The sequence below is a fragment of the Panicum virgatum genome, chromosome 5K (genome assembly GCF_016808335.1).
Source record: "Panicum virgatum strain AP13 chromosome 5K, P.virgatum_v5, whole genome shotgun sequence".
In the NCBI taxonomy this organism is placed as follows: Eukaryota; Viridiplantae; Streptophyta; class Magnoliopsida; order Poales; family Poaceae; genus Panicum; species Panicum virgatum.
In genome coordinates, this window is record NC_053140.1 from 10,017,486 (window position 1) to 10,038,311 (window position 20,826).

At 48.7% G+C, this 20,826-nt stretch overlaps 3 protein-coding genes and 1 long non-coding RNA gene across 5 annotated transcripts; 2 read left to right on the forward strand and 2 right to left on the reverse strand.

Moving 5' to 3' along the window:
- The first annotated feature begins 1,233 nt into the window (after positions 1-1,233).
- Positions 1,234-3,898, forward strand: LOC120706202. Its single transcript, XR_005688223.1, has 2 exons — positions 1,234-1,583; positions 3,725-3,898. It is a non-coding gene; the product is annotated as an uncharacterized LOC120706202 (long non-coding RNA).
- On the reverse strand, positions 1,931-5,385 carry LOC120706197 (rust resistance kinase Lr10-like). Of its 2 annotated transcripts, none has more exons than XM_039990782.1 (3): positions 4,361-5,385; positions 3,456-3,479; positions 1,931-3,276 (listed from the first exon to the last, which is right to left on the reverse strand). In XM_039990782.1, exons 1-3 carry the CDS (start codon positions 5,151-5,153, stop codon positions 2,237-2,239), a joined length of 1,857 nt encoding a protein of 618 aa, XP_039846716.1. In that variant the 5' UTR covers positions 5,154-5,385; the 3' UTR covers positions 1,931-2,236. The 2 variants fall into 2 exon arrangements, with proteins under 2 accessions (XP_039846716.1, XP_039846717.1); XM_039990783.1 differs by having other exon boundaries at positions 4,364-5,246.
- A 794-nt stretch (positions 5,386-6,179) lies between these two features.
- On the forward strand, positions 6,180-9,488 carry LOC120706196 (protein SUPPRESSOR OF NPR1-1 CONSTITUTIVE 4-like). Its single transcript, XM_039990781.1, has 3 exons — positions 6,180-7,782; positions 7,871-8,058; positions 8,154-9,488. Exons 1-3 carry the CDS (start codon positions 7,001-7,003, stop codon positions 9,245-9,247), a joined length of 2,064 nt encoding a protein of 687 aa, XP_039846715.1. The 5' UTR covers positions 6,180-7,000; the 3' UTR covers positions 9,248-9,488.
- Positions 9,489-15,302: 5,814 nt separating this feature from the next.
- Positions 15,303-15,785, reverse strand: LOC120709677. Its single transcript, XM_039995349.1, has one exon. It carries the CDS (start codon positions 15,783-15,785, stop codon positions 15,303-15,305), a length of 483 nt encoding a protein of 160 aa, XP_039851283.1.
- Positions 15,786-20,826: the final 5,041 nt, after the last annotated feature.

A 20,826-nucleotide genomic window follows, 5' to 3' on the forward strand; every position in this document is an offset into this window, starting at 1 on the left:
TATTGTTATGTTGTGCTATTAATTTGCCATTAACCTCGATAACACATTCTTCGGATGCTCCGGGTGACTGCTGAGTCTTCCATGAGACTGCCAGGATTACCACCTGAACGAGAGGTTGATTTATGCATCGAAACCAAACAAGCAACGGCTTTCGCGCTAGTTGCTCTAGCGCGGTCGGGTAGCTGCTTTCCTCTTTTCCAACCTCTTACCAACTCGGGATGGCCTCGCTAAGCAAGGGTGAGGTGGGGAGGCTACGAACTCTGCGTCGAACAGAAAGAAGCAAGCAGGGGGTGTTGTCGTAGCACGCCTTGGAGCGTAGGCAACCAAACAAAAAAAAGGACAACAAAAGTAGCTAGCTAGCATTTTTAAGTTGGCCGCCTTTTCTAAAGCGCGTACTTTTGTGTGAGCTATATTTATAGTTGTCTAAGAAAATTCTTACATTGTCCTAAAAAAAATTCTTACCTAAGCTGCTATACAAAGGTTTTTATGTAAATGTTAACGTGGCAATGATCCTTAGCATGTGTGTCTTATATCTCATATTCTTTTTATGTTTAGAGAAAGTATTGACAACAGTAATATAAAAAATCCACATGATTTTTCTGGCCGTGGTGGTGATCTGATGAATATTTGTAGCTGTTTGAGAAATTCCTATTCAAGAAATAACGGCAGTGATGTGTTCTGATCTGAAGTCCTGTTATAAAACCCCACAAGAAAATTTTCATAACAATAGTGATCTGAATTGAAGTGCGGCCGTGTTTAAATGTCAAAAAAATTGGCAAAAAATATCGCATCACATATTTTGACACATGCATGAAGTACTAAATGAGATCTATTTATAAAATTTTTTACACGGATAGGTTGTAAACCGCGAGACGAATCTAATGAGTCTAATTAATTCATAATTTATAATAATGCTAAAATAATCATCTGCTAATTATAAATTAATTAGCCTCATTGGATTCATCTCGCGATTTTTTTGTCGGTATTCCACCCGCACGGAAATCAGCATTTTCCAGTAGTGAGAGCCATGGGACTGTTTGCTTTGCATGCGTGCCCACTTTGACCGGATTCGGAAGATATGACTCAAGAAAACAAAACTTGAGAGATGTTTCAGTTTGTCGAACATTTTGAACTTCGTTTCAAAAAAAAATGATTCGTTTCAGAAAAAAAAAAACATCTGAACATTTTCGCCCTCTCTCTTCTAAAGTAGGAGTATAAAGCCTGAACTCTCCTCCATACATTTCTACATGGGCCAAACCGAGCCCATGGGCCATCGACCTCCTTGGTCTCATCAGCTCGCGACCTCTGTACCGCCGCCGTCTCCGGCGCACCGCCGAACCCGAGCACTTCCTTCACCGCACCCCGCCCACCGGCTCTGAAGCGCTGCACTGCGCCACCGCTTCCCGCTGATCGCAGTTGCGGCCGATCAGGAAGTCTCACGTCTCCCCAACCCACCACCGCCTGCAAATGCCAGAACGGCTCCGCCTCTCGTCGCTGCCACCTTGCGCTTCGGTGAGGGCTACGTGTGCGGAAACTGGCGCAGCTTCCCGGATCCGCCTCCTGCTCGATCGGTACTGACAGAGGTAATAGTAGCACCCTTGCTCTTGCTTCTGCGTTGCTAGATCTCAGGATAGTTGTGTTACCTGGGGTCTGGGGAGTGGGGAATGAGCACGCACAATTTCATAGCTCGGGATGATGATAATGCTGGCATGTCGCTACATTTCGATGAAATTTTAACCTGTGTGAAGGACATGTAGTAAAACCTTACTGAGGTTTGATTCCTTAACTGCCCTGCGATCTGAATGATGATGCTCTTCTGATATTTCGGACGCATTTTGAACCATGAACCGGTAAAGTAGAACACCTTACTGTGAGGTGTGGAGGGAATTAGAGGAGTAATACACGATATTGAAGGGTGCAAAGAACCTCATTATAGTAACCTCATTATAGTAACAGCTTTTCTAGGTAACCTCAACAATTGAACTATGACACTGGAAATCAAATTCGATGTGATATGTTTCAAATTAAGTTATTACACAACAAAGACTGACAAAGGCACACTCATGTGACATGATACAGTGGAATGATCCTAATACAATCTATGTCTATGCATTGCAATGTTCAGTTGTTCACATGTGAAATTAAGCATAACTCCTGACCATGCTTGCTAAATCACGGTACACGTGAAAAAAAAGACCTCCATGTTTTACGGCATAGGACGGCATTCAGATTCAGCCTAGATATACGGCTTAGGTGGTATATGTAGATTTTGCAACCTTCCTGTCAGCATATTTACCACCTTTGTCATTGATGGACGGTTTTGGGGGTTCCACTGAATGCACCAGAGTGCTACAATGGCCATCTGCTTCACTTTTTCTTTCTCCTCTTCTGTAGTTTCCCTATTAAGTATCAGGTCTTGCCCAGCAATTACTCTCTCATAGATCCACTGTGGGAGGTAAACCTCGTTTTGGTTCTCAATACCAGGGTCTGAGTTCCTTCGTCCACTCACCATCTCTAACACCAGCATGCCGAAACTGTAAACATCTGACTTGTATGATATCCCACCAAAATTCCGAGAATATATCTCTGGGGCAATATAGCCCATTGTGCCTCTTGCTGCAGTCAAGGTAACAATGCTTTGGTCCCTTGCACACAACTTAGCAAGGCCAAAATCCGAAATTTTTGGATTGAAGCTGTAGTCTAGCAAGATGTTGTGAGGTTTGATGTCAAAATGGAGGATGCGCTGGTTGCATCCTTGATGTAGGTACTCCATTCCTCTAGCAATGCCTTTAGCAATCTCTAGCATTTTGTGAGGTACTAGAAGCCCTTGGGAAATACTGGAATCATGCAAGAATATATATCTCTCCAATGACTCGTTAGGCATAAATTCGTAAATAAGCGCGCGTCGTGTTCCTTCAGAGCAAAATCCCAGGAGGTGGACAATATTTGCATGGTGGATTTGTCCAATGGTTGCTACTTCGTTGATGAAATCTTCTCCGTCGCCTGTAGAGTTCTCTAACATCTTGACTGCCACTGGTACACCATTTGGTAGCTGTCCTTTGTAAACACTTCCAAATCCACCCTGGCCTACTTTTTCCTTGAACCGTCTTGCTATCTTCTTAACTTCAGAGAAAGTGTACCTTGTGGGTTTGGAGGTGCCATATGTCTTGAGAAACATCTCAACTTTCAAATGTATTGCTTCGTTATATCTTTTCTTCAGTAAAAGATAGAGTGCAGTGGTCACCAGAACAACGAAGGTGGCTACTGATGTTGTAGCTGAAATAAAAGAAAATAAATGAGCAAACTGCACAATGAACACGAATAGCTATGCCCAGTGGCCAAATTACTTGTTTGGAAAATAATATAGTGGTTGTTGTTGAACATTATATGATAAAATTTAGGGTGAAGCAACAAAAAAATCAGTCAGAAAGGTAAATTTTCAGTGGCAGTGTTACCTGCAATGAGTTTGACATTCGAACCTGCAAGTATGAAGAGTGAAAATTAGTCTTCCCATGGTTTGTTTTTAAAATAAAAATTAAAGCACTTCTAAAATGTTGCCTGCAACAGTACACCCTTGCTGCTCTCGCTGAATTGAGGTTCTTAACCTTTTGCAGTATCTATTGCAAGATTTCGACAATTGCTTTTTATAATTGTATACTAGTAAAAATGTATATTATAGAAGTGTTTTACATAATAATGACATTATTTTCACTTGTGCATGCAGGTATATGAGAGCTATTACTCCATCAGACACAAACTTTCGCAATTAAATCACTAACCAATTTACTGATTATTCCAAATGTTCTTGTACAAATGTTTCTTATTTCTGTTTACCTGTTTCACCGACTATCACCATTATAATTCAACATTATCATCTGTTGCCTTGGATGACTCTACAGCCTTATTGTGTGTCCAGAAGCTAGCCACTGGACATTGGGTGTCTCTAGTCTCTACTAACTCTACATTTACTTTAAGCTGCCGCAAAGATCTACAACGGAACACTAGCTAGTGACCCAGAAGAACCAATTTGGACTTATTTGCAGTTGAGTTTTGTAAAACAATTTATCATTATACAAAAATCTGTATGATGTAGGTTAACATAACGCAAAGTTCCCTTACAACATAAAATAGATAAACAAGGTGAGTTAACATGATCTTACTGTGCAGAAACAAAGGGCTCGCGTTATAACTTTGTAAAACTATTCAGCCGTTGGTGACCTTGTGGGAAGTGTGAGGACATGGATATTTGATAAAGTAGAAGATTCTAAGGATAATAAATGCTAAATGAAGATGCAGACATGCAGTTTGCTACAACTTAAAATGGAACACCACGACAGTGGGATCTGGGCTGGGTACACAATACCGTGATGCTGGCAGAATACTTGTCCATGGTTTGAACTGAATCCACAGTGTCGCCCTTCCCGTTCACACCTTTGACAAATGCTGGTAATGCTGGTGAGCCTCCAATTCAATGGTGTTTCGCCTAAGTTGATTGCTCCTTTTGCCCTATCTTTGAAGAGTGGCTTGCCAAAGAATGTCTGAAACTTTGGACCATTTTTATCGTAAGTGTAGGGGATTGGGATGAATTTTGCGACCACCTCGCACCCTAAGGGAAGAGTAGACATATCTGTTTCAGGTACCACCAAATACCAGAACTGGCTTGCATTGTTACTAAGGCTTAGGCAAGAGCTTGGGCCAACAATGCCTTCTTGATTTGTTGCTACAGAATCAATTGAGCAACCTACTAGTACTGAATCATGAAAATCCTGCTGAACGGGTCTATACACATCAGTTGATTGATTTGTTGAGATGAGCTTCTGAAGTGGGCAGCGTGATGATGAGGACACGAGTGGGATGACGTTCATGACAAGATGCCTGTAATATATTGCAGTCACTTTGCAGGAGCCGAGAACTGGATGATCTAGGATTGTGTCATGGCCAGAGCATGACAACTGCATCCCAGGTGCGCCGCATGATCGAGGGTGGGTTGAAAGCCGAAACGGGAACCGGATCTCTGGCCCATGATGTTTGCTGCATCTATGTGATGGACAAGTTTTGAGGAAGTCGTCTTCTTCCCATGATTTGGCAGCATAGGATGCATAGTTCAGAAGTGAAAGCAGCAGAGCTGTGAGAAGAAATTTATGCAAATCCATGGAGTGTATGTGGGGATGGAGGTGGACGAAGAGAAGGTTTGCAAGTGCTTTAGAATGAGCACCTGTTTGCTTTAGCCTCTGGGACGGACGGACGCCGTTCTTATCGTGATAGCTGCCTGCTGGAATTCTATTGCTGGGATTGGGAGCGAGGGTGGTGAACTGGTGATAAGGCCGCCGGAGTCAGGCAAAGCCGCGTCGTCAAAGTTAGGCGGGCCAGCCGAGAGTGGTGGCGCCGGAGTCCGCGGCGTCGTCGTCGCTTCGATCGATCAACTAGCAGCGGCAGGTGTCAGGTGGTCCCCGCGGGGAGGAGATCGAGCTACCTAGCTGCGGTCTGCGACTCCGGCGCCGCACGCGGCGCGGCGGGCCCAAGGTCGTCGTCGTCGTCGTCGCAGGAGATCGATGGGGTCGCACGCGCGCACTGGGGGGCTGGGGGAAGTGCCCGTGGCCGTCTAGACCACGCAAAATGGCCCCTCATAATTGCACCTCCCGAGTCAAGATATGGGAGTGTGACCGATTTGAACACTTTGCAAGATGTATGATTTTTTTGCAAGCTAAGGGCGAGGGCAATGTTAGAGGACCGCATGGTTCATAAGGCGGGGGCCACAGCAGGTGTCAATAATCTAAAAGTGACCTCACAATGTGCAAATAACTGGGTAGGTCATAAGGTGGGTCCCACAAGTTAAAAAAAATACTGATTTTACTCAACTTCCTCATTTCCAACGCAAACTGTTTCAGTTTAATATCCATTTGTACACACTAAAATCAAAAGTTGATATATTCTATTCTCTTATGGCCGGTCCATATGCCTATGAACTATTTTAGCAATCATTGCTATAAAGACCACCTCTGTAATGTATATAGCCAGTCCTCAATGATATATTTATTGCATAATGACCACTTTTTCATCACATTGCGGCTGCCCTAATGTATCTTTTTAGTTTTCTAGATACATAGGTTAGATATACACTATTTGGTAATGACTTTTTTATGCTCGGCCGTATTCTTGCCGATCAAAATGGCGGGCCAATACAGCGCCTGATTTGATCGTTGCATCATTTTTTAGAACATAGAATTAGGATGCAATTTAGCAAGTGTGTTATTTTTTCATGCCACTAAGGATGCATTTTTTTTTCAGAACACACCAAGTGTGTTATTTCGCATTTAGGAGTAAAACTTACAGAACAGGTGGATTGAAGGTAGTTTAGCAGGTAAAATTTCTTGTGGTGGAATTTGCACATCCGGCTTCGAGTTATTGATTTGGTACGGGTGCTCACATTTTTCCAAAGCTATTCTTATAGTGGTAGGCAGTGTGCTTGCTCACAGTGTGGCGTATATGCTAACTTGCCAATTTTAAGATCTGCCGGTTCAGTTTTTTAGAGGTGCTTATACAAGGGAGAGTGTATGTGCATATATGTAAATGTCAGATATACTATATTTTGTAAAAAAACACAAAACACAATTTCAATATCCAAGTAAAAGATTATACCTCAATTGAATAGTTAAACTTGTTTGTTCCTCTTTGGTCCCATCAAAGGGTCATGCGGACCAAAAAAAGAGAAACGGAAAAGGAAGACTACCAAGTCACTGGCATCATAATCATTTAGTGCCATTCGTTCCCGTCAAAGGGGCCATGTGGACCAAAGAAGAGAAACGGAATAGAAAGACCACAAGTCAAAATAAGTTAGTGGCATCACAATCATGTAGTTGCCACTATATGCAGTTTTCTCGCACAAATAGTGATTGATTGCTCCTGCTGCTACCCTTGAGTGGTGACTTTGGTAGCTACTCACTCATCTTTGCCCCATTCGTTGGTTTGCTGTTCTGTGTAGCGCGAACTACTTCCTGCCATGGCGATCTCTGCGGCATCTCATCGCTCTACTGCTACTTCCCTGCGAGCCTTATCTGTATTATTATCTGTGTTTGCAGTTCTTGTTGCAGATGTAGAGGGACGGCATCATGTTGTTTGTCCTTCTTTCTCCTGCGGTGGTTTTAGCAACGTATCATATCCCTTCCGTCGGCAAGGTGATCCACATAGGTGTGGTGTTCAATCGTACGAGCTGGTTTGCACGGAGACCAGCGCTACGATCCGCATCGGCAGTGGAACATACAACGTGCTTAGCATCGACTACGCAGGTTCTTCCTTCTGGGTTGTTGATGCCAACTTGGGCGTGCAAAATAGTTGCCCCCTTCCGCGGTGGGATTACGGAGACATACCGCGGTGGGATTACGGACTTTATTATTTTTATTATGATGATCCTTACTACTATGGCAAGTCACATCGCATTGAGCTGTACCCATACCGGAGTGGTCCATTGGCTATCTTTATGAATTGTTCGCAGGAAATAAAGTACAATGGTTCGTGGCCGGTCAAATGCCTGAGCACAGCAGATTCTTTCATCTACGTGTCATTAAGTCCTCACTACTCTGTCGAAGCTTTTGCGCCCTCATGCGGTTTCCTGGCTATGACTCCTTTGGGTGGTCCAGAGACGATGCCTGAGAATGAAAGCTATCCAGATGTTTCTGAGGGAAGCTATCCAGATGTTGTTAAGCTCATGCGGAAAGGATTTGCTCTTCGATTTCCTTTTACGGCTGGTGAGAACATCAGAGAGTGCCTCGCACGGTCCAAGCGGTGAGTATCTGATCATTATGGGTGAAGGGTAAAGGCGTTATTTGGTTCCCAATGTAATTCCGTTCTATGCTATGGCATGGTCTTGCAGTGAACTCCGTTATCGGTTCCGTAACGATAGCACCAAGGATCGGACTTCGGACATTCTTATAATTGACCTAGATTTCTGGCACTGTGTTACTGGGCACTTTATGTCAGCTAATCGTGTGATATCTTTTCTCCTCGACATCATCAGCATACCATTACTGGTTGCTATGTGGGTTCTCAAGTTTATTCATGGTACTCACTTCAGATATCCATGCATCATTCTATTGTCTTAACACATTCCCGCTAAAGCATTTTTTTTCATATAAACAACCTTGGTTTCTATGCAGTTCTTATCAGGTACATATTGGTGCCGCTGTCATTGTTTACCTTCCTTGCCCACAAATACTGGAAAACAAGAATAACACTCGATACAGTAGAGAAGTTTCTACGAATGCAGCAATTGCTTGTAACAACGAGATACGCCTACACTGACATCATTGCGATCACAGGCCATTTCAGAGAGAAACTCGGCCAAGGAGGCTATGGCTCTGTATACAAGGGTGTGCTGCTGCCAGGCGGTGTTCCCATTGCAGTCAAGCTGTTGAGCAGCTCCAGCTGCAACGGAGAAGAGTTCATCAGCGAGGTCGCCACCATTGGCAAGATCCACCATGTCAATGTGGTGCGCCTCGTCGGGTTCTGCTCCGAGGAAACAGTCAGGGCACTCATCTACGAGTTCATGCCCCGGGGATCTCTCGACAAGTACATCTTCTCGTCGGAGAAGAGCTTCTCGTGGGACAAGCTCAACGAGATTGCCCTGGGCATTGCTAGAGGCATCAACTACCTGCATCAGGGGTGTGACATGCAGATTGTACACTTCGACATCAAGCCACACAACATCCTTCTCGATAGCAACTTCGTCCCAAAAGTTGCTGATTTTGGGCTCGCCAAGCTGTTCCCAAAGGATAACAGCTTCGTGCCGCTGAGCGCTATGAGGGGAACGATCGGCTACATAGCTCCGGAGATGGTGTCACGGAGCTTCGGCGCCATATCCAGCAAGTCCGATGTGTACAGCTTCGGGATGCTACTGCTGGAGATGGCCGGAGGGCGCAGGAACGCTGACCCGCATGCCGGGAGCTCCAGCCAGGCGTACTACCCATCGCTGGTGTATGGCCAGCTGACTGGGGAGCAGGTTGGGGAGATCAGTGAAGATGTCAACATGCACGAGCTGGAGAAGAAGCTGTGCGTCGTTGGGCTCTGGTGCATCCAGATGAAGCCTTGTGATCGGCCGACCATGAGCGAGGTCATAGAGATGCTCGAAGGGGATGTGGGCGCTCTGCAAATGCCCCCGAGGCCGTTCTTCTGTGACGAGGAGATGCTTCCTGAAGTGGCTCCGTACTCTCTGTCCTCCGAACTGAACGTGATTGAGGAGGATGATGAGTGAAATACTTTGTTCCTGCGTGTCTCAAATGCATGTATGAAGACATATGTTTGTCCGTTTGTAGCTTGTCATACTAAGCTCAGGGTTGTCAGTGTGTTAGACAGGATTGTGTAGTTTCCTAAAAAGATCTCTGAGGGGACAAGTTGTTTTCTCTTGCCTCATGAGTATTTGGCAGCTATGCTTAATATAATGCAGAAATATTGATGCTTATTAGCATCACGTACTGCCATTTAATGTTTTATCATTCCACTGTATTATCCTCCTGTCGCAAGAGTTACCAGATTTGAGTTCCAAATTTCCAATTTAGCATTTCACTAGATTCCTAACACTTGTTGACATGATTTCTGCACCCTTGCATATACGTGTGTACTACTCCTCTCTCCTTTACATGGGTAAGGAATTCAGGATGCGCAGTCGAAATGCCTCCGTTAACAATGAGGACTTGTTGATCAGGTCACGCAATGCAAGTTCTGAAATGTGAGCGAATGGATTGGGATGATTTTTTTACTGCAATTGAACACACAGACACAGCACTCGAGCTACTCTCGAAGATGTAGCTATTAGCGTCTAGGTACATTGGATGAGGAACACCGACTCAGTGGTGGGTTCGCAAGTCTTGGCAGTTGGCACCATCCCTATTATTGCAGCAGTTCTTTTCCTGATCGAACACCAGGCACGCGTTGCTGCGGCTTCCCGGCGGCAGGTGGAATGAAAGTTAGTATTTAACCCAGCGGGCACGGCATATGTGAAAGCTACTATTCAGATGCAGCCGCACGGCATATCTCTTTGACTGACCAGTGATGCCCTCAACTATGGGGCAAGACGTCTCATTCCAAGACATAACCTTGCGATTGTGAGGTAGTCGTCGGTCATTGCGGGTGGATTTTTTTCTATGACTTGGCTACTATGACATTCTTGTGATCTAGCTAGATTATGAAATGTTTGTACGAGAGCATCTCCAACAGCTTTTATATTCTGCCTCCGGTGGCTAAAAATAGAAAAGGAGAAAAAACTCTATCCAACAGCTACGACATCCTCCTCACTATCTATCCGCGCTCGCCATCCTTCACCTGCCCCTTGGCATTTTTTGCTAGCGCCGCACGCTAGCCATCACGCTCTCGACCTCACCCTCCCGCACTCCTTGGACCTCGCACCACCCGTCCTCCTCCGCCGGGCCTCCCGCATCGGCGCCTCTCCTCCCTCCGCCAGGCCTCCCTGCCGGCACTTCCTCCCTCCGCCGGCGCCTCCTCCCCCGTGGCCTCATGCCATCGGAGACCGGCGCGTCGGAGGCCAACGCAAGGCGGCCCGGGGCGGCGAGCGGAGGCTGCGGTGGGCCCGTTGGAGGCTGGCGTGAGGGCGGCCGGGGCGGCGAGCGGCGGAATGCAGAGGTAGGGCGGTAGGATGCAGAGGTGGGAAGGAAGAAGACAAGGAGTATGATATGTGAGGCCCATTAGCACTGTAATATACAGATTTTAGAGAGTCTGTTGGTTTACCACTCAGTTTAGATGGCTTTTTATTTTTTAGCTAGTTTCTTAATCTCTAAATAGCTAGAATTATTGCTAGTCTCTTGGAGATGCTCTGACAATGATACGCATGCCATGCTATCCTATGGAGAAAGGTCAGAAACATAAGAAAATTATTGGCAGTTGATCTTGATCGTTGGGCTCTGGTGCATCCAGATGATGCCTTGTGATCGGCGCGAGGTCATAAAGATGCTCCAAGGGGTGCGGGCGCTCTGCAAATGCCCCGAGGCCGTTCTTCTGTGACGAGGAGATGCTTCCTGAAGTGGCTTCGTTCGAACTGAACGTGATATAGAAGGATGAGTGAAATACTTTGTTTCTGTGTGTCTTAAATGTATGAAGACAAATGTGTGTCCATCTCTGTAGCCTGTCTGTAGAGAGATAGCGAGAAGGGGAAACACCACACACCCATTGTGGGGGGTGACCTTTTATATATAGCCGAGACGGCTTGATGTACAAGTAAGAGTCAAGTAGACTTAGAGTACAAGACAAATCAGTTATACATATCTCTAATACCCGCCCGCAGTCTGAGCGGGAGGATCCCGGACGCAAAGACTGGACCTAAAATCAGTAAATAACTGTACAGGCAAGCCTTTGGTCATAATATCCGCGAACTGGTGAGACGACGGAACGCGTAGCACACGAACCTGTCCCAAAGCCACCTGGTCGCGGACAAAGTGAATATCGATCTCTATATGCTTCGTGCGCCGATGATGTACTGGATTTGCTGTCATGTATACAGCACTGACATTATCACAGTAGACAATCGTCGCCGAAGATAGAGGCGCATGAAGCTCCTGAAGAAGCTGCCGAAGCCAGCAGGTCTCAGCCACAGCGTGCGCCACAGCACGATACTCGACCTCCGCACTCGAACGAGAGACAGTAGTATGTCGTTTGGAGGACCAAGACACCAGGTTGTCGCCGAGGAAGACACAGTAGCCCGAAGTAGATCGCCGAGAGTCTGGACAGCCTGCCCAGTCTGCATCTGAGTATGCAGTGAGGGAGGAAACTGGACCAGCACCGATGTGCAAGCCAGTATACAGTGTTCCCTTCACATATCGCAAGATCCGCTTGAGCAACGCCAGATGAGGCTCCCGTGGATCGTGCATGAAGAGGCACACCTGCTGAACAGCGTAGGCGATGTCGGGGCGCGTTAGTGTCAAGTACTGAAGGGCACCAGCCAGACTCCGATACTGGGTGGCGTCGGCCACCGGAGCTCCATCTGTGGCCGACAGCTTGGCACGAGTGTCCACTGGTGTCGACGTGGAGTGACACTCGGCCATGCCGGCGCGCTGGAGGAGATCCACCGCATACTGTCGCTGAGACAGAAAGAGGCCATCCGACGAGCGTGTGACCGAAATCCCGAGGAAGTGATGGAGATCCCCGAGATTGGTCATGGCGAATTCGGAGTGGAGTAGCCCTGTCAGCCGGCAAAGAAGATCCGTTGAGGACGCCGTCAAGATGATGTCGTCGACGTAGAGCAGCAAGTAAGCAGTGGCAGTACCCTCTTTGTAAATAAAGAGAGACGTATCCGTAGCCGAGGCTGCGAAGCCAAGGCCACGAATGTATGTGGCGAAATGCTGGTACCACGCCCGAGGTGCCTGCTTGAGCCCATATAAGGACTTCTGCAAAAAAACAGACATGATCAGGTGCAGTGGGGTCGACGAAGCCGGGCGGCTGCTGGCAGTAGACTGTCTAGTCCAGATGACCATGAAGAAAAGCGTTCTTCACGTCCAGCTGGTGTATAGGCCAAGCACGAGAAGCGGCGATGCTGAGGACGACCCGAATAGTGGCCGGTTTGACAACCGGACTGAATGTCTCGTCGTAGGCGATGCCGTACTGCTGTGAGAACCCGCGAACGACCCATCTTGCTTTATGGCGAGCAAGAGAGCCGTCGGAGTTGTACTTGTGCTTGAAGATCCATTTGCCGGAGACGACGTTGGCACCAGGTGGTCGAGGAACTAGGCGCCAGGTGCCATTGTCAATCAGCGCCTTGTACTCGTCCTCCATCGCGGCACGCCAATTAGGATCGGCGAGGGCACTCCGGTAGTTAGCCGGAAGTGGAGAGGCGTGGACGGTAGAGTACGTCAGACTATCAGCAGGCCCTAGAAGAGAGACAGTATGCGCCCTCATCACAACACGACGAGGTGGATCCGAGGGCGGGGGCAGAACAACCACCTGGGGCGAGGACTGGAGAGCCCGCGCCTGAGGGATCGGGGACGGTGAGGTAGTCGTGGACGATCGTTGAGGCGGCAGCAGACCGTTGATGTGCGCTGGAGGCGTGCGACGATTGTAGATGAAACGGAACTCGCGTCCCGCAGGGGGCGGCTGAGGCGTAGCCGCGGTCGGAGCAGGAGCCGGTGAACGACCGGCAGCCAGGGCCGGCGTAGGAGCGGGCGAAGGGGCCGGTCTAGGGACCGGTGGAGGCCCGCCAATGGCTGCCGTAGTCGGGAGAACAGGACCGCGCCAGAGAATGGCGGGGTCATCCTCCAGGGGTTCGACCAGATCCCGCCCAGCGACAGGAGCTTGGGAGGGCTCGCTGGTCGCAGGAGGCGAGGGAGAGACGTGACGACCATCCCGTAGGAGAAAATCAAGAGCCTCCGCAGACGACTTTGTAGCCGAAAACGGAAAATTAGTCTCATCAAAAATCACATGACGGGAGACAATCACGCGTCTGGTCGAGAGATCGAGGCAGCGGTAGCCCTTTTGGGAGGAAGGATAACCAATGAACACGCAAGCAGAAGAGCGTGGAGCCAGTTTGTGATGGGTCGTGGCACTAAGGTTTGGGTAGCACAGGCAGCCAAAAACTCGAAGAGAGGAATAGTCTGGCATAGAGCGATGCAGGAGATGATGTGGTATACCGTTACTGATGGATGAGGAGGGCCGCCTGTTGAGCAGGAAAACGGCGGTCGCCAGTGCCTCCATCCAGTAGGCGGGAGGCATAGAAGCATGAAACAAGAGGGTGCGCACCATGTTGTTGAGTGTGCGCAACATCCGTTCAGCCTTGCCGTTCTGTGCGGAGGTATAGGGGCACGAGGTGCGAAGCAAGACACCGCGACTAGCAAGGAAGGTAGAAGTGGCGTTGTTGATGAACTCTGTTCCGTTGTCTGCCTCAAAGCACTTGACAGACAAGCTGAACTGGGTATGAGCATAAGCAACAAACTCAACAATATGCCTGTGGACCTCAGATTTATGCTGAAGAGGAAAAGCCCAACAGTAATGTGTGAAATCATCAACCATCAAAAGATAGTACTTAAAACCTGAGATGCTAAGCACCGGTGATGTCCAGACATCGCAATGAACGAGTTCAAAGGGGGCAGAAGTGCTAGATGATGAACTAGTAAAGGGCAGACGCGTGTGTTTGCCGAGCTGGCAAGCATGACAAAGACCACGTGCTGCATTATTACATGAAATAGCTGAAATTTTATTAAGTTCACTAATGGCGGCTGGTGCAGGATGACCAAGACGTGAGTGCCATAGCGAGGATGAAGCAGAGGCGACATGACAGGCGGCTGTAGAGGAGCTGGCGTGGGCGGGTGGAATGGTGTAGAGATCCCCGTCACTATTGCAGCGAAGAATCGCGGTCTTGGTCTTCAGATCCTTAATAGAGAAGCCAAAAGCGTCAAACTCAACGGAACAATTATTATCGCGAGTAAGCTGTCGAACAGATAACAGGTTACGAACAAGATGCGGAGCGATAAGAACATTATTGAGTTGAAAAAGATAATTAGCTATAGGAATACTGGAAGTGCCACGACAAGAAATTGGTATGGAATTTCCATTGCCGACTGTGATGAAGGACGGCGAATGGGAAAGACGGGATAGAAGTATACCGTCATTGGAGGACATATGAGATGTCGCTCCATTGTCGAGGACCCAAGGGCTGTTGCGCTGCACCGCCATCTGGTTGAGGGCGGCGATGAGACCTACCTGGTCCCATGCGCCCATCATGGAAGGGCCTGGTGCAGGGTAGCTGGCGGGCGCTGGCGCAGGAGTCAACACCTGTGGCGGCGCGAAGGCGGTGTGAGCCTAAGGGAAGTGCGCCATGGGAGGGCGCCACTGTTGCTGTGGGCCCCCGGCCCACGGGTTGAAGCAGACCCATAGGCCGGCGAGCTGGGGTCCGCCGCCCGCTCCTCCTTGGGAACCCTGGCCCGTCTGCTGTTGCTGTTGCTGCTGCTTGCGGCCGCCGCCGCCGCCACCACCGTTGCTACTACCGCCTTTGCCCTTGCCCTTGCCTCTGCCGCCGCCGCGGGGCTGCGAAGCAGGCGAGGAAGTCGAGCGGCAGGACGCAGAGGTGTAGGCTGCCGTCGTGGAGGCAGTAAGGGCAGTGTTGGAGGCGACCTTGTTGTCGTTGGCGAGGCGAAGTTCCTTCAGGCGAAGCATGTTCACTGCCTCGGTGAAGGTCGGTAGTGGCCTCGTGTTGGCGATGATGTCGGCGGTGTTGGCGAGGCGTGGGTTGATGCCGTTCAGCAGGTTGAGCACCAGTTGGCGATCCAGGATGGGGTGGCCGACGTCGCGAAGAGCGTCGGCAGTCTGCTTCAGCTGCGAGCGTAAGCCTCGATGGGAAGGTCGCCCTGAGACAAGGAGGCGAACTCCTGGTTCAGGATGACGGTGCGCGGCTCCTGGTTCGCCTGGAACATATCATGGATGGCCGTGTAAAGAGCACGGGCGGTCTGATCTGGCGCCATGGCGAGGTCAAGAACCCCATCGGAGACGGAGCCGTACATCCAGCTGCGCACACAAGCGTCCGGCTGATTCCAGGTGGGATCAGTCGGACGGGACGTGATGGTGCCGTTGATGTGTCCTAGAAGGCCGAACTTGCCGCACATGGCGGTGAAGAAGGCGTTCCAATTGTTGTAGTTTGGCAGACGGAGGTCGAGCTCGATGGGGACGTGGGTCTTGACGTTGACGGAGGCGTACGGGTTGATGAAGATCGGGAGGACGGAGTCGGAGGAGCCGGGCGTCGTGCCGATGCCGGAGCTAGGGCAGGACGCCGACGAGGTGGACGAATCCGTTGACATGGCGCCGGATCAGATTGATCGGCGCTGGGGGCAGCGCGGCCAGGGAAGCGGCGCGGCGTAGGGGCGGCACGACCTAGGGCGGCGCGGCCAGGGAGGCGGCACCTGGGGCGGCGCGGCCAGGGAGGCGGCGCGGCCGGGTGGGGTGGTGGCCGTGCGGGCCGGGTGGCGGCGCACGGGAATTAGGGCAGCGGAGGGGTTGGGAGCCAGGGAATTAGGGCCCGGACTCTTGATACCATGTAGAGAGATAGCGAGAGGGGGAAACACCACACACCCATTGTGGGGGGGGGTGACCTTTCATATATATAGCCGAGACGGCTTGATGTACAAGTAAGAGTCAAGTAGACTTAGAGTACAAGACAAGTCAGCTATACATATCTCTAATACTGTCATACTAAGCTCAGGTTGTCAGTGTGTGATACAGTGATTGTGTAGTTTCCTAAAAAAGATCTCTGAGGTCACATTGTTTTCTCTTCCCTCGGGAGTATTTGGCAGCTATGCTTAATGCCTAAGTAGCACGGATACGGATACGTGTATCGGTATCGGAAGGATACAGATATGAGGATACGACAATTTCCTAAAAAACCCGATACGCGGATATGTTTCACTATTTTTTAAATAAATAAATAATGGCACATATTAAATTTGTGAAAGTAGTAAATTAACTTGCAATAGCAATTACCAGCCAAAACAAGTGCTTGAGGAAATAGGCCCCCTCTTGTTCCTCTTGTTGGTGTCAGCAGTATTGCTTGAGGAAGGAGTAGTAGGCAAAGAAATAGTTTTTGTCTTGGATCTTTCCACCAGATCCTTGCACCTTTCAATTTCCTTCCTCATGTCACTAAGCATTTCATATGTAACATTAGGACATTTACCTATTCCCTGTCTTCCCTTCTGTAGCAAATGAGCTTCAACTCTAGTGTAACTACTCAATTTTTGCATTGGACAGTACTTGCAACGCCATAAAGCATTTCCTCCACCAGTTTTAGGCTTCTCCAGAATGGTGACATGATCCCAAAGTGGAGCCTTGATGTCTGCTGTGTGTGTGGCTTCAGATCCTATGCTAGCACCAGCACTTGCACTGCCACTACCTACACTACTCATATTTGGAGACGCCATCTACTGCATACAAGCAATCAAGCAACAGGAAATCACTAACTACACGTTTGCACTGCAGAAATAGAATAGATCGAGAATGGGGACAGGAAGACGAAGTGGGGAGCAAAGAAATCAAGCAACAAGCAGCCACGAACTGAAGAACAAGAGGAGATCGAGAAGGGGGAAGGGGATTAACTCACGGGAGTTCGCCGCGTCGCAGGGGCCTGGATCCGCGTCGCAGGGGCCTGGATCCGTGTTGTTGGCGACCGGCAAGCAGAGGCAGAGGCGTGGAGGCTCGTCGCTGGCGGACGGGCGAGCGGGGTCACCGGCGAGCAGTCGCGGGGGCTCGTCATGGACTTACCGTCGCAGGGGATCGTTGGCGTTGCAGCCGGTCGAGCGCCGTCGGCCTGTCGCGGTCGCAGTCGCGGGGGCTCGTCGCCGGCGAGGGCGGTGGACACGGGCGCTACGTGGGGAAGTCTCGCCCAGTCGCAAGGTGGCGGCGGCTGCGTCTGCGTGAGGCGGACTGCGCGTGGGAGGGAGGGGTCGGGAGTAGGGCAACGCAGAAGGTTGGGCTGGGCCGTATCGATGGCAAGGATACGTATCCCTTCCTTAGTTTCCGGTCCATTTAAATTGGGATACGCGGACACGTCACGGATACATATCCGGCGCGTATCCGGTGCGTATCCGTATCGGATACGTCTCCGACACGGGATACGCGCCTACCCTGGCGTATCCGTGTTTCTGAGCTTAATGCACAAATATTGATGCTTAGCACTATCATTTAATGTTTTAGCATTCCACTGTATTATCCTCCTGAGTCCTGAGACGAGAGTTGCCGCCGGTCTTCACCATGTAATACACTAGAAACATATTGCATCAGATTTGAGATCCAAATTCCCAATTTAGCATTTCATTAAATTCCTAAAACTTGTTGACATGATCTCTGCACCCTTCCATATGTGTACCACTCCTCTCTGCACATTCCAGTAAGGTGTTCATCTTGTCCTTTACATGGGTCAGGAATTCAGCTAGGATGCACAGTCGAAATGCCCCGTATCATGCGAAGCGGCAGTTAAACAATGAGGACTTGTTCATCAGGTCACGCGAGTTCTGAAATGTGAGCTACTAATGGATTGGGATGAATTTTGACTGCAATTGAACACACAGTGCTCGAGCTACTGTCGAAGATGTAGCTGCAGGCGTCTAAGCACATCGGATGAGGATCGACACCGAGTCAGTGGTGGGTTCGCAAGTCTTGGCACCATCCCTATTGTTGCAGTTGTTTTCCTGATTGAGCACCATGCACGCGTTGCTGCAGCCTCCCGGCAGCAGGTGGATGGTGGAGTGAAAATTAGTATTGACCTAGCGGGCACGGCATGTCGGCATATGTGAAAGCTACTATTCAGATGCAGCCGCGTGGAATCAGCTCAGCCATATTAAGTCGCTTTGACTGACCAGTGACAGTGATGCCCTCTACTATGGGCCAAGACGTCTCATTCCAAGACAACCTTGCGATCGTGATGTCCTCTGTCATTACGGTTGGATTTTTTTTTCTATGACTTGGCTACTGTACATTCTTGTAATCTAGGTATCGTTGTGTCATCCGAGTCCTTAAACTCACAAATCGACCGTTCAGGTCCTCAAACTTGTCCATCTATGTCATCTCGGTCCATAAACTTGTTCTATTGTATCATCCCGATCCCTAAACTAGAAAATCAAACATTTACGTCCTCAAATTTGTTCAATCGTATCATTCCGGTCCCTAAACTTAATTTTGAATCTCATATGGGTCAAAACAAGACGATCTAAATTCTATATATCAAAAATTAATTCATAACTTTATCATATGAACTTGAATGAAGATAAACTTTATATCAAAATGGTAGCCCTCGACATAATCTACAATTTTGTAGTTTAAATATTTTTGGATTAAACTATTTAGGGTCTCAAAATATTGTCGTAAGTTTATAGATTTTGAAATTGAAAAGTTAAAATTAAATTTTGGACCTCTAAACAATTTTAATTCAATAACTTTTCAACTGCAAAGTTGTAGATCGCGTCGAGAGATACAATTTTGATACAAAATTTGTCTTCATTCGAGTTCATATGAAAAAGTTATAAATTATTTTTTGATATAGAGGTTTTAGATTGTCCGGTTTAGACTTAGATGAAACTCAAAACTAAATTTAAGGACTGAGATGACACGACTGGACAAGTTTGAGGATCTAAACAGATGGTGTATAAGTTTAGGGACCGGAACGACACAGTCAAACAAGTTTGAGGACCTAAACGATCGATTTACAAGTTTAGGGACCAGAATGACACAGTCGAATAAGTTTAGGGACCGGTGACGCACTTTACTCGTATGCATGCCATGCCTATCCTATGGAGAAAGGCCAGAAACAGAAGAAAATTATTGGCAAGTTGATCTTAATTGAGGCATCTCCAGGCTCATGTGGTTTATGACTGTGTGTCCATTTCATTTGATATGGAGATCTAGAGAAGCATGATGGATGTTGGATAAGATTTTTATGTTTGCGTGCTGCATGTTATAGAGAGAGGATATTTTCATTCAGTCATGCTGCTGCAGGTAACACTGTCATGTCATATGGTCGCTGGATAACTGCAGGTAACATTGCGATTGCGGAGCTCACTTATAGGGCTCAACAGTATCTTCATATTGGTGGTCTGGAGGCTGCCTTCGCTGGAATGGGAATGGCCCAACCAACTTGCACGTCACAGGCAGGATGCCATACAATTATCAGGGTAAGCCATGGAATCAGATCATTTATCAATAAATTGATTCAGAAACAGGACGCAAGCTCTATCATTCCCTTCCTCTAGTATCCCCCCTGCTTTGCTACCTCCCCCTGATAGGCTAATACCGATTCCCTCATACAGTAACCGAACTTGAGTGACTATTGTACGCATCAGTTGTTTTTTATTATATACTTACATCGGTTGTTTACTTGTTATTGACTGATCCATGGAGACAACTGCTTACATTCACGTTTTGCATTTGTAGATACCTGACCTCTGTTGTGAATACCATCAACCCTTGTACCTCGCAAATCGTGAAATGTTCACTTCAGGCGCGGGGAATATGCTTGCTGTTCGCGGTTAAAATAGAATTTTTCCGACTTTGTGGGTTCATTCGTACATGTGAACGAACAAATTCGTCTGATCGTTAGCCGAAGGCATCGTGACATGCGGATATGTTCTGCAGCATTTCTGAACTTTCCATTGCCCCAGTGGCCAGTGCGCACTTGCGCATTTGCAGCACACATCCACGGGTTCTGCTGCACTTCCAACTTCCAGGTCCGAGCCATGCACGGCACGGTGAAGCTTCGTCGGCGTGCTGGTTCATCTCCGTTTAGCGGCGGCGCGCGAAGAGCTGCGCGAGAGCCGCCGAGCTCGCCGCTCGCCGTGCGCTTCCCCCCCCCCCCCCCCATAGCACGCGCACGGGCCGGTTATTCAGTTTGGTTTTGGTGAAAGAAACACGGCCCACTCAGTATTTCAGGGGAGCCCAGCCCAACTCAGATATGGAGCGTCGCAGGCCCAGACCCTTCCGCGCAGGCGTGTGCCGGCGGCTCCGGTGCCCCGGCCGCGGCGGCGATGGCGGCGATCTGGACGGCCTTCTCAACGTCTCCGCCGTCCCGCGCTGCCGGAGGATCGCGGCGTCTCGGCCTCTCGAGCGCCCGCGGCACGCCGTAGGTCCTCACCGGCCACCGCCGTAGAGGCCCCTGTAGGGTGCCTCACCCAACGCCGCCTTGGTCGTCTTCCTTCTCTGCATTGGTAAAGGTTTCTCTCCTACCTGCCGATTACTCACTCTGCATGACTTGAGCAACGAGGTGATAGTCATAACAAACTGCTTGTGGAGTCGTGCAGGATTACTTCGTTACTGAGGGGTAAGTAACCCCTGTCAAGGTTCGCAAAAATGGAGTTAAAT

Excerpts from the sequence above, each read along its gene's own strand:
- LOC120706197 (XM_039990782.1), bottom strand. The coding sequence starts at position 5,153 with ATGGATTTGCATAAATTTCTTCTCACAGCTCTGCTGCTTTCACTTCTG. Across the intron at positions 3,480-4,360 it reads ATTCTGCCAGCATCACGGTA|GTTCGAATGTCAAACTCATT; the intron begins TTGTGTACCCAG and ends TCATACTTGCAG. Across the intron at positions 3,277-3,455 it reads GAATGTCAAACTCATTGCAG|CTACAACATCAGTAGCCACC; the intron begins GTAACACTGCCA and ends CTTTTATTTCAG.
- LOC120706196 (XM_039990781.1), top strand. The coding sequence starts at position 7,001 with ATGGCGATCTCTGCGGCATCTCATCGCTCTACTGCTACTTCCCTGCGA. Across the intron at positions 7,783-7,870 it reads TGCCTCGCACGGTCCAAGCG|TGAACTCCGTTATCGGTTCC; the intron begins GTGAGTATCTGA and ends ATGGTCTTGCAG. Across the intron at positions 8,059-8,153 it reads GGTTCTCAAGTTTATTCATG|TTCTTATCAGGTACATATTG; the intron begins GTACTCACTTCA and ends GTTTCTATGCAG.
- LOC120709677 (XM_039995349.1), bottom strand. The coding sequence starts at position 15,785 with ATGTCAACGGATTCGTCCACCTCGTCGGCGTCCTGCCCTAGCTCCGGC.